Source organism: Magnolia sinica, chromosome 16, assembly GCF_029962835.1.
Source record: "Magnolia sinica isolate HGM2019 chromosome 16, MsV1, whole genome shotgun sequence".
Classification (NCBI taxonomy): domain Eukaryota; kingdom Viridiplantae; phylum Streptophyta; class Magnoliopsida; order Magnoliales; family Magnoliaceae; genus Magnolia; species Magnolia sinica.
This window is the reverse complement of record NC_080588.1, coordinates 33804830-33823279: the sequence shown is the minus strand read 5'-3', so window position 1 is coordinate 33823279 and position 18450 is coordinate 33804830. Positions and strand designations below refer to the sequence as shown.

The window sequence follows — 18450 nt, the reverse complement described above, 5'->3', positions numbered from 1 at the left end:
ATGCCTTAGGAGCAATGATGGTTTGACGTCCACATTGTAAGAGCAATGATGGTTAAATGCCCACATTGTAACTCTCCCTAGGGCCCATTGTTAGGCACATACTAGTTGTGTGTAGGCCATCTAGGCCCATCTTCGTTATGAAGATAGTTCATCACCATATAACATGCTTAGTATAACTCCATGATTCATGCCCATACACATCATATATATGCTTGATATGAGGAGTGACTGATCATAGCATATGTCATTGGGTAGATTGTTTATGGGACTCACTGATAAGAGTTGCCCACATGAGTAAGCGGTATGCGTAGGATTTCTGCATGACTAGATAGTGTGATTCATGCATCTCACATTTGTGTGACATGATCCCTGTACGCCCTAGCGACATCAAGGTCGTGGCCTCCACAGGCACATCGTGGATGTCCGAATTGGATACCGAAAATATTGGCTCTAGCACTGTGGGAACATAGGATGTCCTTGGGTGAAAGTCTCAGAACCTTTTTGGTATCAGGAGATGCTCCAACGTCTAAACCAAGTGGATACATGAGCGCACAAGTGCCGAATACTGGTAGGCCGTGTCTCCCACTGTGTCGTGGTCGGTTAGAAGGGGATATGGCCTTATCCGCCTGAGTGAGGGTGCTGTAAGCTAGGCTGAGTTTGACCAGCTCGTAAATGGGTCCATTATCGACGAGTCGGGTAGGTATTGGAAGACTACTAGTCAGGCGGATAGTGTGGTCTCTTCCACTCACTGGGTTGTGCGGCTAAGGAGGCAACAGTCAGTGTGGAGTGTACTAGACCCCAGTGATATCCCAGAGGGGAACTGTACTGATAAATGTACTTGATGAGGACTAGCATGCTTGTGTTGCATCTCGCATATGACATTTGACTATGTAGGTCTCATATTGCTTGGCCTCGGTATGGCCGATAACATTCATACCTTACATCGCATGGCCTTAGTATGGCCGATAGCATTCATGTCTCGCATCGCATGGCCTTGGTATGGCTGATAGCATTCATGCTTTACATCGCATGGCCTTGGTATGGCCGATAGCATTCATGGACTTGCCAGCATATTCCACATTACTCTGATATCGCATACTTGACATATACCTTGCGCACACACTTACACCACCCTCTAAGCTTTTCATAAGCTTATGCATGACCGTTGCGTGCAGGTGACGTTGGATCGTAGCAGCATTGAGGCAGGAGCATGTAGCTGAGCTTTTGGAGTACCGATATCTATATTTATATTTCCCTTTCTGCATCGTACTCAAAGTTTTCGATATAGTGGATATGTGGTGATGTTGTTTTGTTATTTGGTTATGCTTGTGGTTATGCTCCATTACAAAAAAAAAAAAAAATCATATTGAAAATCCTCCTTGTAGGATCCCAGGATTGGAATCTGGCATATGGGTGCCGAGAGCCGAGAATGAGGCACTACGGAGGCTTTCAGCACTGGATTCGGTGATCGAAAATTTTGTGAGCCCGATTTCTGAGTTTGGGGTGTGACAAGCTCTGTCGAATAAGAAAAAAGATGGTACAACTTTTAGCACAATCTTCTAATAAATTACAAAATGGGGGAAAAAAGGGTCAACTCAGGAAAATAAAAATAAAAATCAATGAGCCTACCTGCTTAAGCATGTCAGTAAGACAGTAGAAATGAACAAGTATAATTTAAAGATGAAATCTAAAATAGTCATATAATTAAGTTTCAATCTGCCCAAGGAGATTATTGTGCAATAAAAAGAAAATAGATAGCATACACGTAAAAAGTACAAATATAGAAAGAAGAGAAACACCTCTTGGAAACTCCTCATGCATGCATAATTGTATAAGGTTCCGCTATCTGAAACAAATGCCTAGCAATTGTCGTACAAGTTACTATGACAACTTCATGAAAGCTACATCTCTTGACTCAAACAGCAAAATTACAAGATTGATTCTAGGAGGTTACAACAAGAGAGAAAGAAAAAAACCATCTGATATATTATGACAAAGAGAAAGCAACATTACATACGCAAATCTACATATACTTTCGCATATACAAAGACAAGCAGCAACACCATGTAGAGTTCTATGATATATTCTTGCCACCAATACTATTATTGAATATCATATCAAATTAGTGTTTCAATCAATTAAGAAGTAAGAAATCATAAGAAAATGCAAAATGATTTAAAGCCGAAGAGAATATCTATCATGTAATCTCTTATAAAGAACAAAATAAAGTAATTGACCTCTTCTAAACGATTCTTAAAGCCCCAACCAATTTAAAAACATAAAACGAAAGCCAACTAAAGCTTAAAATAGAAAAGAACAAGTTTAATTTGAATCGTAAATCGTAGGATTCAAATCATAGAATCATAGGATTCATCTAAAAAGCGATTCTAGGCGGGATTCAAATCATCATGCTTAAGATTCAACTCAAATCGTAAATTGTAAATTGTAGGATTCTGACTGCATTTATATTTACTTATAAGAAGACGATCATAAGCTTAGAACCTTAATGAGAATCCACAAGTGGCCGATTGTCCTGAATCAGGGCATCTCTCTCTTAACAAGGAAATTGAGAATGTTAATGGTATGGTTCACCCTTCACAGAGTTTTATATGAGGATTGGCCCCTTAAGGTTTCATATGAGTTTTCATAATGCTGGTGACTTTTGTTGGCCACATGATGAAGAAATTCAAAGTTGCTCATGTTTTCATGCTAGCTAAAAAGGTTTAGACATGAGTCACATGGCTCTGATAAGAGGGGAACTTTGATTAGGTGAAGGGCTTGAAAAGAGGATGAGAGGAGACCTAAAAGGACTTAGCAAGGTGGCGAGAAGGATTATGAAGGCTCGTTAACTTATTGAGATAGGACCTTTGGAATTATTGGCCAAACGGGATTTGTAAAGCCAACCCTAAACAGCTTGGTGATGCAACCCAAGGGTGGATCCCACGATCTGTTTGATCACAGAATTAGACCCCATGATCAATTTGATCAGTGATCTAGGCCCAACAATATGTCTGGACAGTTTTCTAAGTCCCTGATGGTGGTCTGATCAGTCCGCAGGCCCCACATGAGTGGTCGATTAGTTGTTGGGGTACTTTTGTCATAAATATGTTGTTAGGAAGATGGTTAAATTGGACTTGAATGGTTAGGATTGAATTTGGGTTTCTTCTTCTTCTTCTTCTTTTTCATTTCTTTCATTCTTTTTTCTTTTCTTCTTCTCCTTCTTCTTCTTCTTCTTCTTCTTCTTCTTCTTCTTCTTCTTCTTTTTTGGCTTTGAGAAAAGTATATAAATAGGTTCGGGTCTATTCAAGACTTCTTGGCGGCATGGCACATGAGTGGAGTGGGTAAAGTTGGGAAGATGGTTTTGCAGTTGGTGGTGATGGCTAGCCTATGGGCTATTTGGGGGTAAGAGGAACAACAGTTGTTTTGACAACTATTCTGGGTCTGTGGGCGAGGTTTTAAGTATGATTGTTATCTTAGGCCATTGAGTGGGCGTCTAGTTTCAAGGATTTGGACGCTAGCGTTTTCTTTACTCTTATAGGGCTGTAATTGCTTTGTATTCTTTTTTGTCTTAGTTTTCTAAGGTGGCTTTTCAATAAAATTCGTTGCCTTCTGAAGAAAAAAAAAAGTATATAAACATGCAAAAGGCTCTTTTATGAGTACATGAGTGACAGAAGCCTCTATTTTCTTCCTATTCCTATGACTGGAAAAAGAAGTGAGATGCTTCTACTTGTGTGCACTACAAGAAAAATGACCTTTACCGGCGGTTTTAACTGCCAGTAAAGGCCCAAAAAACCGTTGGTAAAGGCTTTACCGGTGGTCAGGTAACCACCGGTAAAGGCTTTATCGGCGGTCAGGTAACCGCCGGTAAAAGTGGCGTCGATAAAGGCCTTACTAACGGTCAGGGACCTTTACCCGCGGTTGTGCTGGACACCCATAAATCGTCAGTTTTTCAGAAAATTGGTCAAAGGCTATGGGTTAAATCTGTAGCTATAGAACTTAAGGCTTCCAAAAATCCATAGCTATAGAACAAATCTTTCTCGTTAAAAAATAAATAAATAAGTGAAATTGAAGACAAAATTTTGGCAGAAATGTACAAGAAACACAGATTGCAAAAAAAAAATAATGGATTCACTTACCAAAGGAGTAAAGCCATCAAATGGATTTTTACCTGCTTTTGAATATGCTAATAAATTCCTAACATTTTGAATATATGATGCCAAACCACCTGGATAGCTTGAATTGAGCCGAGTTACCTATAGAAAAGAGCTACTTGACATCAACAAGAAGATATGTGGAGAGTATTAACAATCTTGCTGACAAGTACAAAGCAATGTAGGTTTCCAAAAACCCATCAAAATCAGTTTGGTCTTCTACTAGAAATTTGTGGTCGGTAAGGCTTCCAAAGATAAATTTCAAAATAATCATAATGAAATTGTCGTGAATTGTGATAATGTTTTCTTGGAAAATGGTTCTCCTACCTTTTGACAAAGAGGATCTGAAAAAAATGGGTATGATTTGAGGAAACAAATAGAAAACTACTAGAGTTCTATGGCAAAGATGTTCCTGACAATGTAAGAGGGAGTAGAAAAATATATACAACTTCCTTATTTTGTCTCTAGAAAAGAATAATGTGAAGGAAAAACATGGGTTGGATTGCTTCTCTTGGTTTTGTATCTCAAGTCTTTCACTTGTCTCAACTTAACTTACCATTGCATGAGCTTAGCTTTGCAGGTTGTGTTCGTAAAAAGAAAAAAGAATAAAAGGAACCAAAGCCAAACATGATTAGATGGAGTAAACTGAAATGAACATAACAAGGAACTAGATTCAGTAAGCACTGAGTTTTCAGCAGATGGCTTGAAGATGGATAAAACAATGAGCCAAGGCCACATAATGCAGCTCATTACAATGTACATTGGACATACTAAATCTATCCAACTGAAGTTTGAAATGGCAATCACCATATTATCATTGCAAGACCAATGAGAAAATAATAGAGATTAGAGATTGGAATAAAAATATGCCCATCCTCTTTTAGAACAACTAAAGAACCAAGATGGCATGGCAGTTGGAACAGTTATTTTAGCCTAATGCTGATTGTCTACAACTAGTCATAGGTAGTCAGCCTTTAACAGTGTCAAAGGTAGTCAGCCTAATGTTGTAAAAGAATTTGGTCAGCTCCCAGTTGAGCATGACAAAGAAAATACTCATCAATGTATTAACAGTAAGGTTCTAAAAGGCGATTCTACGACTGAAGCACTCAGCTGCTGCAAGGGAATGGAAACAAACCTGTTATTTGGGAGATTCTTCAAGGGAAGCACTCAGCCTAACCAGTCAGTTCTAACCTACAAAACAAATCTTATCCATTAGCCACTGTTCCGAGGTTTTTTTTTTTTTTTAAAAAAAAGATAAGAACCAAGTAGTAAAAATAGCCATTGTTGCAAGCAAGTCTAGCTAATATCATCCCGAATCCTAGGTTTTTCCATCTCAGCTATCACACACACACACACACACACACACACACACACACACTCTCTCTCTCTCTCTCTCTCTCTCTCTCTCTCTCTCTCTCTCTCTCTCTCTCTCTCTCTCAAATACCCATCTCAAAGCATTTCAGAAAGCCAAGCGGAACATGTGAATGAAAAACAAACCTAACAAAACCTCAGGGAACAAAACCTTACTCAGCGCAACCTCCTTGCTTCCCTTTCAGACTCGACCAGGGTAAGGATGTCGCTTTCCCTGACAGGACCCTTCACATTCCTCATGATGAGTCGATTCTGGTCATCCAGGAACTTGACCCTGACCTGAGTCACTTGTCCTCTTGAGCCTGTGTGGCCCATCACCTTCACCACCACTACAAGCTTTACTTGAGAATCCATTCTGCAAGCTGCGCATGTTAGAGAGACGAATGAAGAATGCGAGTGAAGCTGCTGCTTTGCTTTTAAGTTCTTCCAGGTTATTCCGTAGATACATATGCTCCAAATATCAATCTTATGGTAAAAGATTATTACAAACTTGTAAAAAAAAGTTCCACATGAATTTATATCCAAAAGAAAGAAAGAAAGACGACTTCAAGTTATCATGAAACACAATGGAACCACATGTTCCCACTTCCAGCATTCTAAAAACTTCCACATGATTTCATTAAGAAAAACTCATAAAACTTGAAAAAAGAAAACTTGATGAAACTCGACAAAACTTGAATCTGCTCGCAATGTCTCAAAAACAAGAAAACCCAAATAGGAAATAGAGATTAAAACATTACAAAGAACAACAACCTCACTTAGAACCATAGATTTTCTATCATCTGTTTCATGTTTTATTTCTTCATCATCCAAACATCTCTTCCACTCCATGAAAAATTCTACTATCACCTAAATAAAGAACACTAACTGAACTGCTATACTGACAACAAGTAGTATCATATCTATGAAAGATTATGAGCATGCAAGAACCCAATTTAAAGTAAGAGAGATGTTTTCAAAACAACACAAAAAATCAAATGACTGCAAAAACCCAAGTCCCTAACATTAAGGAAAATGCTGTGAGCTTGTGATAATATCGGAATAAAACTTGTGGAAAAATAAGAACCCAATTCAAGTAAGAAAGAAATCCTGAATCAACTCTAGAAAAATCAGAAGATAAGAGAAACCCATGTCAAAATTATTAAGAAAACTTCTGTATATATAACCTGCACTCACATCTCCATCAAAGCTTATGTAAAAGCAAGATAAACTCAATCCAAATAAGACAGAAAGGACACAGAAACTATTGGAGAAAAAAAAATCAAAATATTAAAGTGTAAATGGGCGTGGCTTGAAATAAGCAAAACCAAAACAACCCAGGTTCAGTCCAGTTACACCCAAGTGGCAACTTTGAGGAAATGAAACAGAACAATTGAACTTTCAAATTTTACTAGACGCAAAACCATAGGGTAGAGCACTGGAGGTAGAGGTGGAGAAGTAAGGCAACATGAAGTAGTAAAGTAGGTTCATCCACATGATATTTGTAACGAGAGGTTTCCTGAGAAAATAGATAATAAATTGTTATTCATCAAAACTATAAAGAGCAAAGGCTGGGAATGATTAAAAACACTATCAATATCCTCATCCTTAATATCATATAGGCTCGGAATCCTGTAAAATGCAACACATAAAAGGCAAATTTGTTAATCTACTTCCATGAAACAACAATTTTCATCTAGCGTAGAAAAGTGAATAAGATAACAATGATAAAGAACTACAGTAGAAAGAAGTGTCAAAAAACTTCCACATAATAAGAAAAATGATCAATGCAAGTCATAGTATAGAAACTAACAAAAAGAAAACCAAATTGAGGAATGGTGCAAAGTTCATGGACCAAAAAGATCACCAAAAACTGAATTGTTGATTTGTCGGGAAGTCACGTGCGGTCCAACTTTGTAATCTGGTGAAAACAAGCTGGCTGATTCCAGAATGTGATGAGACATGTTCAGAGTTAGTTCAAAGAACACAAGAGATACAGATATTCTTATAGAATTCTCTAAATACAAACTATTTACTACATAGCTTGTAATGATACACACATCTGATAAATTATAACTTTTAGTTGTTCAGAAATCTAGATTGTCCAAATTGTTGACCCAATTGTGGATGAAGCTATACATCACTGTCAGATCTTGTGGGTTTGGTGGTATCATAGGTCCCAACAAAAAAAAAAAGAAAGAAAGAAAGAAAAAGAAAACTGAGGGAAAAGCGATATAACTTTTGATTACTTGCTGTCACCAACAAAGTCAGTGAAAACCACATCATCTTCAATTAAACAACAATCAGTTGGTGGCCAAATATCAAGTTATGAGCTTTTTTTTTACCCAAATGTTTCACTGTTCTTGCAAATATGTCAAATGCAGATTGTACAAAGGTGTAGATTCATACACGGAAAGGCTGAAATCCGACAAGTTGCAACTCACTAAGTTGCTTGAAACCATCCACCTTTCATGTGGCACTCATGCCAGCCAATCAAGACTTACCACATTGTGGGGACCAACATGACTGGAGAATCACACGGTCCAGAGTCCAGATTGTGACCATGGATCTGAAGGTTATGAGAAAATGTAAGCTGTCAGACGGCTACGATCATCTAAGCAGTGGGAATTTCAATCTACGCTCCATCCTTGATGAGCCCCATGATTTAGGACGGCATGCCATGCTTACGGTGGATAACTTGCAGCCAATGATGCCCTTGAACCCAATGCACTGCTTCCATAAAAAAAACACCACTTCCAATTTTTTACATTATAGTCTCATTATGAAGACTATGGTTTCCCATTCCAAACAGCAGATCACATCAGATGGATTCGGCAAATCGATGTCGAAGCCATTGATTGCACAGGGCTCTAATAATAGCTCAAGTGACTCTGTGCATTTGATTTATCAACAAATTGATAATAGATCATAACAATTGAAAAATAACAGAAACACACTAATTCAGTTGCACACCATGTAGAACATGATTTGAGAAAGTGGAAACAACATAAAACATTTAAGTAACAATTTTTGAATGATCACTCAATGGTATTTCGCACCAAATTAGATTGATCAATTGATGTTTCTTGTTGAAACTAGATACAGCATTAAGTAACAATTTTTGAATTGCAAACATCCAGTTTAATCAAGATGAAATAACAAAGAGAAATAATGTAATGAGGAAGTGCAGTATCATGTTTAGACCAGATATCTGTGGGCACAACATTAAAACAGTCCACACCATTTTTGCACGCAACGGAAAGAATCACTTGATCAAGAAGGATGTTCCTTGTGAGCACATCATGATCATTTAAATGAATGCTTGATACACAGAAAATTTTTAGAGGAAATGTTGCAAACCTGAAATAAATTTGAGTCCTTTATATCTAGCCACAGCTCCTTCAAGAAAATAATCGTCATGCATACTGGGTCTTGATACCTGTCCAAAGATAAAATAAGTAGGATAAGAAGAAGAAGTGAATGATTTGAGTCCTAGCTCATCTATTTTGGAGTGAAGCATTCCTTTATAAATGAATAGGAAAGCTGAACAAGGAAATTCATGGAGCATGCAAGAGGTAAAGACAAAGGCTGTAAAAGGCTCATGGATATTTCCTTAAACCGACATTCAAGTTAAAGTATTAAGAGAAGAAATTCAAAGGTTTTATAACAATGTTTTGACATAATAACAAAGCTACTAAGCTACAAGTTGAGCCCATAGACAATTACATGAGTAGAGAAATTCAAAGGTTTTATAACAATGCTTTATAACAATGTTTTGACAGAATGCAAACAATGAGTGCAATGATGGAAATGTAGGCGTAGATATTGGTGCTATCCATGTCAGTCTGCAACAAACAAGGGGTCAATCTTCATTTGATAGATAGATAAATTTTAGAATCCAGATATAAAGAATAGAGAGAGATATTGCCAGACCATGGCTTTCTTTAAATAGATGCTCCTGTAAGTGAAGGACATGTTGGAAAACATGGCACTAATAAAGCTCGTCTAGTTGAATGAAAGCTCAGTTAGAGATGCCATTGACACACCTACAGTCTCCAAGAAAATTTTTGTCATTTTGAATGCAATAAAATTGCAATACACATAATACTTAGTACCAGTGTTTTAATACCTAGACTCGATGGAACAGTTGGACCAGAACTGGCCATGATAATTGTAAAATCACCCAGTGGATTATGAACCTACAGCACTCACATAAGAACCAGACATATCAGATAAATATCATCCAATATTTTAGGCATGATTTCTCAGAATTTCATATGGTATGGCCCACTTGAGTTTTGGATACGGCTGATTTTTGGTATATCCCACAACTTAGAGGAGACCTACCAATGCCAGCAATTATCCATCACACATAATGATGCGGCCCACATAGCTTGACCTTATAGTTTATATATATATATATATATATATATATATATATATATAGAGAGAGAGAGAGAGAGAGAGAGTTGAATGGTTTAAATAATCAGTTTCTTGACTCATATTCTCCTCATATCCACTTACCAATGCCTGTCTTATTGAATATATAGAGTTACAAATATTTAATTAATTATACTAGCTTTCTTTTTTCACAGATACGGTGACATTTCAACAAACTAGCATCATCAATCAGAGGTTAGAATGGTTCAACCAATATAATTTTTGGACTTGACTTGCAGCATTGGTTTTCATATTTACTCAATTTATGTTTACTTAACATATGTTAATATCTAAGTACCTGCATATCAAGGGTCCTTCCAGAGTATCAAATAACTGCCATTTAGATACCACCTAAAGACCATTTGAAGAGAATTAGATGGATCAGAGATGATTATTATAGTGTCAGTGCCATGTTGTGCGAGGATCTCCCGAAAAATCAATTTTAGTCAGTTATAATCATTTTAGTTGGCATACACACACGCCTTTTTTTCCCCTAAAAAATAAATATAAGAGAAAAAAATGAAAAATAGACCGATTGTTCGTCTACTTCCATGAAACAACAATTTTCATCTAGCGTAGAAAAGTGAATAAGACAACAACTTTCAGACAAATTATCAAACCATGTCACTAAAGCCCAAGTATTGGGTCATGAGTGAAGTCCATGCAGTTGTAAGCAAACATAGAACAACAAAAGCTTCTGAGCTCCTTGATTCTGCAACAACCTGCATTTTAATGTAATTGCCTCAAAAAATCTCTTTTCTCAAGCACCATGAAAACATTAAATATGACAGATGGAGATTGTAAGACCCGTATCCTAGACCATACCGTTCCGTAGACTCCCACAGTCCTCTCGATCAAATTTTGGTGACCCGCGATACGTTGATAGCATTTGCACGCGACCTTGAGTCGCATCCTATCGATCTGAGTCGACTCGGCCCGAGACTTGTACCCTAGTGACCGCATCGTCGCCGCGGTTCTAACGTTGCATCTCACACGCTGATGCGATACCCTTCTCAGGAGATGTGGGCCCACATTCAGTTCGAGAAAAACACCGTGCATTTGTAAACCCAAGAGAACATGTCTCATCAATCACATCAATCATGTCAAGTACATATCCCATCCTCAAGTACAAGCAACCCATAAAGTCAACTCTCTCTCTCTCTCCACCCATCCCTTTTCAAAGTACACCCATCACTCACCCATCACTCCATCCATCACCCATCCCTTACATCATCTCTCTCTCTCTCTCTCTCTCTCTCTCTCTCTCTCTCTCTCTCTCTCAAACCATTCTCCAAAGAAAGAGAGCAACCGTCCATGGCTTTCCAAGGAGAGGAAGAAGCTAGGTGTGGCTCACCTCCCTACCACCCAATCCCAACCCTCCAATCTCCATCATCCTCCATCAAAGTGGTAGCCAAGGTGTTAGGCACTCCATGGAGCCCAGAAGAAGCAAGAACGGTGGGTGATTTCATGAATTCCAACGTTGTTTTTATTGTGAATTGAGGGCTCACATATGGTGGGACCCATCTTGATGTATGCATTATATAAGGAGGGCCCATAGTGGCGGGGTCCCTCCCCTTCTCTCTCTCTCTCTTTAATGTCATGTGGCCCACCTAATGCGTGTGTTATATCCATGCCATCCATCACGGTGGAGCCCACTTTGGTGTATGTGAGAAATCCACACCGTCCAGCTATCTGGACGGTGAGACCCACCCCATGTACGTGTTGTATCCAGGACGTCCTTCCTGGACAGACCCTGGATGAAGGGAGAAAACAAAGATCAGCTTCTTCCAAGCTGGTGGGTCCCACACGTGTGGACCCACTTGCCACATGGGGCCCCTCTGTGATGTATGTGCCATCTGCACCATCCATCTGGACGGTGCTGTGCAGGCCCATCTTTGATGAATGTGTTGTCTGCACCGTCCATCTAACGGTGCTGTGCAGACCACCGTGATGTAGGTGATTTGCACCGTCCATCTGGACGGTGCTGTGAGGGACACCATGATGTATGTTTTCATCCCACACTGACCATCTGGAAGGGAGGTGTGGGGACCACCTTAAAGTATGTATTCCATATCAACCGTCCGTCCATCTGTCTGGACGGTAGACCCCACCTTAATATATGTGTTTTACACACACCATCCACCCGTTTTGAGCATGGGGCCACCCCACACCTATGGCATGTGTGGGGGTGGGAACCCACCTTGTTGTATGTATTCTCTATCCTCACCATCCATTTGATTGGGACGGTGGGATGGCACTGTGATGTATGGACTGGATCCACATTGTCCAATGTTAAGACGGTAAGTCCCATCGCTGGATGACATCAGTAAGTTTTATGGGCCATCATGATGTATGTTTTTGTATCCGCACCATGCAATGTGGGACCAACCTTGATATACGTATTTTATATCCTTAATGTTCATCCATTTGAGTACATGGACCCCACCATTTCATTGTTCTCCAAGCTGTCCATCTGGACGATGCTGTCGTGAGGGGCTAGCCATGATGTATATGTACATTCACGCTATCCATCCATTTGGACGTGACCCACCTGAGGAATGGATTTCATCCACACCGTCCATCAGGTTGGATGTGTGACCCACCTTATATGTATGTATTATATATCCAGGCCGTCCGTTCAGGCCATGAGGCCCGCTGTGATATATGTGTTCTATCCACCCATCCATCTAGATGGGCTGGATGTGGGCCCACCATGTTGTGTGTGTTTCATCTATGTCATCCACTTGTGTGGCCCACCACGATGTATGTTATACCCCCCATCTTGATGTACATAAGGCCCAAGTAGTGCGGCCTACTTGTTGTATAGGAGGCCCATGGGTTGAGTCCTATTGAGATGTATTTGGGGCCCATGGGTAGAGGCCCATTGTGATATAATTGAGGCCCATGCATGTGGCCCATTGTGATGTATTTGAGGCCCATTGAGATTGTATGTGGCTACTATGTTGTGTATAAGGCCCTTATGTGAGGCCATGGGCCCACTATATGTTTGGCCCTATGAGGACCACTCCTTGGGAGCAATGTTGGTTAAATGTCCACATTGATAGGCAATGATGGTTAAATATCTATATTGTGACCTTCCCTTAGGCCTTGTTAGGTCCATTCTCACCGATTTCGTTTGTCGAGGCCGATTATCGAGACTGATTCCAATTATCGAGGCTGATTCCGATTGTCGAGGCCGATTCTGATTATCTAGGCCAATTCTGATTGTCGAGGCCGATTGTATAGGCCGATTATTGAGGCTGATTATTGATACCGATTATGAGTATGTGACAGCATAGCATCATGATACATGCCCATACGCATCATTCGCATGTTTGTTATGAGATGTGATTGACCATTGCATATGCCATAGGGCAGGTTATTTATGGGACTCCCTGAGAGACGGAGTTGCCCACATGAGCGCACAGTACGCGTAGAATTGCTGCATGACTGGATGGTATGACTCATGCATCTCGTATTTTGTGATATAACCACCATACGCCCTAGCGACATCAGGGCCGTGGCCTCCACAGGCATGATGTGGATGGTCAAATGGGACACCATAAATATTTGGTTCTAGCATACGGGCGCCATAAATGTCCCTTGGTGAAAATTCCTAAACCTCCATGGCTAGGAGACGCCCCAACATCTATATCGAGTGGATATATGAGCACATGAGGCCTGAATACCAGTAGATCGCGTCTCCCACTGTGTCATGGTCGGTTGGGAGGGGGTGTGACCTTACCTGCCTGAATGAGGGAGCAATATCTAGGTTGAGTCTGACCAGCTTGAAGAATGAGTCCGCTATCGACGAGTCGGGCTTGATATTGGCAAGCAGATAGTGAGGTCTCTTCCACTAACCCAGTTGTGCGCTCGGATGATCCCAGAGATGTACGGTATTGATATGTAGACTTATGGAGCAGAGGTTGCATACTCAGCATTTTACTCATTCATTCATTCATTCACTATCCACTCGGGCTGGTGGTTCGCAATTAATTAATGTGTACATTTGCAATGGTCAGGATTTCGGTTGGAGGGCGCGACTAACCTGAGATCAGGAGTTTACCACATTGAGTCTATCTATCCAAATTTAGGTATGAGACTGGTTTGGATAGAAGTCCCTTATGGTGGATCCCGTAACCTGTGATACTACATATTATCATCCTGACTTCACACTCCAGATTGGGCATTTCATTCACACCTCATATTGCATTGCATCTGTGGCATATGGTATTTGGGTTGCTATGTTTTCGTATTTATATGGACTAGATGAGGTTGACATATTCGTGAATTCGTCAGGATTTGCATATTTCATTGAGTCCTTAGTATTCGATGTTTGGCTTACTGTCTCCACATTGCATAACTGATCTACATTGCTTCCTCAGTATATGATATTGGCTTATTATGTTTTTGCATTACATAGCTTGGATAAGGCTGATGGTATTTATGGACTTACCAGCATGTTTCTGTATTGCTCTGATATTGCATACTTGGCACTTATCTTTCGCACACACTTACACCACCCTTTAAGCTTTCTATAAGCTTATGCACGATAGATGCATGCAGGTGGCGTTAGGTCGTAGCAGTGTTGAGCTTGGAGCATGCAGCTATCTTCTGGATCTTTGATTTTCACTATATGTATTTCCCGTTTAGCATTGTATTCAACTGTTTATATTAGTGGATATGTGGTGATGATGTTGCCTTTGTGATTTAGGTAAACTTGTGATTATGCTTATTACGAGTTAAATGTATGTTGGAAAATCCTCCTTATAGGATTCCAGGATCAGAATCTAGCATATGAGCGCTAGGAGCTGATAATGGGGTACTACAGAGGCTATCAGCACCGAATTCGGCAATCAAGAATTTTGTGAGCCCGATTTTCGAATTTAAGGCATGACAGAGATTGAGTTATTATTAGGAATCCGATACCAACTTCAAAGATACGTGTAACGACCTTGGAATTTCTTTTGTGCTAATCTTTCCTTAAGTAGTTGTTTTTGGGGTAATTAGCGCTATACTCGATTGCTTGTGAAATTCGCATCAATCACTTTAAATTGTATCTGTATGGCTCTAAACTTGTAGATTAGTTAGCGCTACGTTACTCTGAAATCTGGGATCTATCGCTAAATCCAGTTGTTCTGGGGAATTTTTGGAAGATCTGGATCGGACCTGGACCGCGCGTCAAAAGTCCGATGGCGATGATCTTAGGCTGTTGCAGTCACCGAGTTGGGCTTGACCATCACCTCGAAAATCAAGTCCATCTGATGTTCTGGGTCGATTTGCTTGAGCTCGGAGTGAAGAGTGTGAGAACGGTTGGAATTTAATAAGCTTTTATGAAATCTGAGTCGTGTCGCTTGCGCGACTATTTTAAGCTATCTGACAGTTGGATTCTGACCCAATTTCACCCTCTGATCAGGATAGTTGGCCCAGGCATATCCTAGTGTTTATGGACCTGATCGAGATTCCGTGACCGTTGAATTGAGTGTGGTCCGCCACGGCTGATCTGAAGAGCCGGTCGGTATGAAAACTCAGCCTGACCTAGATCCATGATCAGTGAGCTTAAGTCCGACCTTTCGTGGTTATAGGCCTACTAGAAGTGCTTCGTTGGATCGAGAAAGGCATGCTTTGGTTATAACTTAAGTATACCTTGTCCCCAGGGTTATTTTCATCAAGAATAGGCCTATTTATAGTCCTTAAACCCTAGCCCTCTTTTCCATACGAATTTTCTCTAACCCTAGCTTGGAAAGAGAGTGGAAAAGAGAGAGGAAGTGAGAGAGATAAGTTGGTGAATCATCTTGGATTCTTCTTTGTTCTTCTTCATCTTTGAACCTTCACTTTGAATCGTTCTTCTGACGGTTCTCAGTTCTTTTGGGGTAAGTTAACCTAACCCTAACCTGTGTTAGAGCTTAGATTAGTCTTGGTGTTGTATCTCATTTCTATCCTTATTTTAGGGTATTCTATCGCCGTTGACGAAGACAACTCGTCTAAATCAGTTCGGTGTTCTTTCCTTGCTTAAGGTACGGACTTTAAGTGTATAGGTTATGGTTTTCAAGGCTTTCAATTCCAGTTAGTGATTTATTCTTGTTATGGATGAGATTTCACATGCCAAATGTTGCGTTTACATTGCTTTCCTGATATGCATGTGCTATATTGAGATTTGTGTATTCTATGTGTATTTATAAAGTACCGTATACATATAAAATATGCACTTGTGTTTGCCATGATTATTTGTCATGTATGTATGCTAGGCGCATGTATGACAACTCCTTGGTAAAAGGAATTGTCTAAGTGCATGTATTCCAGCATACGTCATGTATGTTGCTCCATGTATGCTAAGTGTTTGTAGAAATGCATGAATGATCTAAAGTGTAATCTATTACACTAATTGTGGGCGTTGAGAAGTGATTCTCAATACTCCTATTGATGCGCATGATTTCCTTTATGCAGTTACATTCCAAGTTATTTAAATTCAAGCATTACCTATGCTTACATTTATGTTAAGTTGACATTCTTCAGATGCGTATGTACCATGATTTGAGTTGTTGTTCCATTAATGTTTTACATTCCATATGAATATGTGTAGTAGTGTAAGATGTTTGGGGCTATGCATTAGTCCAGGAAATCGGTAATTGACCCTATGTTCGTGGTTGAGATTGCTTTCGCCACGTAGGACGTATGAGACGAACCCAAGCCGTATTAGAGTTGGTGGCAATGGTTTGGCCACGCGGAGTGTTTGCGCACTCTATGTCGTTCAATTCAACGTGCGCTCGTGCTAGTCGAGTTCGTCAAGTAACCCGATTGTCTGATGTATGTTCACCATGTATTGGACGCTACTGTTTAAATCTAGGGTACCGAATTTACCAGTGAAATCCTATTAACTATGGTACTTGATCCGCTAAGACTCATGAGCCGGACATGGTGGTATGGGACACCGTGGTCGAGCTGTCGGCCTACGCTGGGGTGACGAGCCTCCCCGTAGTGACCAGTGAGCAACTACACTCGTGAGCCGATTATGGTAGTATGGGACACTATATTCGTGCTGTCGGCCTACATTGATTGGTGACGAGCCCTTTGTAGTGACCTCGAGCATACCTGGATACCGCAAGGAGGTGATGAGCCGAACTGTGGTAGTAAAGGCATGAAAGGCGTGCATTGATTGGTGAAGAGCCCTTTGCTACGACCTCAAACATATGATTGTATGAGATGTCTAGGATTGACGACCCTAGTATGGATCACTGTTTGGATGGTGACATGAGGAAGGTATCTTAGCTTCCCAATCCTGCTGTGTGAAATGGACTAATAACAACTTGGTAATCATATCCATGCACCGCATTTGCATGTGCTTTGTAGATGTGGCGCACTTTGAGGCGATGTCATGCGTAACGTAAGATGAAGACGCCGAGGGTGTACGCGTGAGGGCACGCATCATATTGCATTCATCCTTGCATTAACAAGAGTACTTAGGATTTATTTAATTGTCCTGCTTTATCATTACTGTTTGATTAAACTGATAACACGTTAACTAGTGCCTTATTGTTCCACTGAGTTGATCACTCACTCCCACGTTTCTGGGGTGGTGTTAAACACCCACCAGACTGTCTTAGGCTCTGATGTTGTAGAGGTGGATGCGACTTCTGAGGCAGAGCGGGAGCTGGATGATGACGAGGCTGCCTTCTCTTATATGCAGTTTTCAGATGCGTTCTAGAGAGCCTCGGTCTGATGTGCGGGATTATGGGATTATTTTTTGGGAACTTAAATGATGTAATTTAATACTTACAATTTTGTTAAATAACACTTTCATACATCTGGCTTGTATATGTACTTCAGGGATTTACACTTGTACACATTTTACTATAAGTCTTCCGCTTGCTTTATTCACTTATCCCTGAATCATATCTGTGTTTTGGCTTAATCTATCCCATGTTTTATGCACTAATACAGTCAACATACATCCATCATTAAATATGTTGCATAAGTGATGTTTTGGAACTCGGGAGCTGAGCTATGCTCGACCCCCGAATTTCACGGCGTTACAATACGCCTGAGTAGGGATACCAAGCAATTGGAAAGAAATTAGAAGCAAACTATTAAAAGTGTCATGGTGGGAAGTAAGAACATGTTGACCCCATCAAAGATCAACCACCAAATACAAAAACAAATGAAAGCTAATACAGTTTCAATGAAAGCTATGATGTATGCTTTAAAGACTGCATAAATTCACATCCCATGTTCAAGTACATTAGGGGGAATTATATTTATTGGATACTCGATCCGAAGTGTACTTGGGTTTTCAGTTCTGAAAACCAAACCTAGAGAGAAAATTTCTTTACCTTGTTTTTGAAGGAACTACTCATGAAAACTAGTACAAACTTGTAGCTATTGTTGCTCCATCTAACAAAAGTCAGATGATCATGATAGGCACAAACAAATACTTGTGCAGAAATAAACAAAAGAACTATAACATAAATAAAAGACATTTATGGCTATTGTTGCTCCATCTAATAGAATT

General features: G+C 40.0%; 1 protein-coding gene and 1 long non-coding RNA gene across 4 annotated transcripts; both read right to left on the bottom strand.

Moving 5' to 3' along the window:
- Positions 1–5285: 5285 nt before the first annotated feature.
- LOC131229575 (uncharacterized) lies at positions 5286–18350 on the bottom strand. Of its 3 annotated transcripts, none has more exons than XR_009163443.1 (3): positions 18272–18350; positions 8743–9547; positions 5286–5342 (listed from the first exon to the last, which is right to left on the bottom strand). It is a non-coding gene; the product is annotated as an uncharacterized LOC131229575 (long non-coding RNA). The 3 variants fall into 3 exon arrangements; XR_009163441.1 differs by having other exon boundaries at positions 8862–9547; XR_009163442.1 differs by lacking the exon at positions 18272–18350 and adding an exon at positions 10664–10717 and having other exon boundaries at positions 8862–9547.
- Positions 5536–6397, bottom strand: LOC131229574 (small ribosomal subunit protein eS28-like). Its single transcript, XM_058225576.1, has one exon. The coding sequence runs from the start codon at positions 5874–5876 to the stop codon at positions 5679–5681; it is 198 nt and encodes a 65-aa protein (XP_058081559.1). The 5' UTR covers positions 5877–6397; the 3' UTR covers positions 5536–5678.
- Positions 18351–18450: the final 100 nt, after the last annotated feature.

Coding starts and splice junctions, on each gene's coding strand:
- LOC131229574 (XM_058225576.1), bottom strand. CDS start 5,876: ATGGATTCTCAAGTAAAGCTTGTAGTGGTGGTGAAGGTGATGGGCCAC.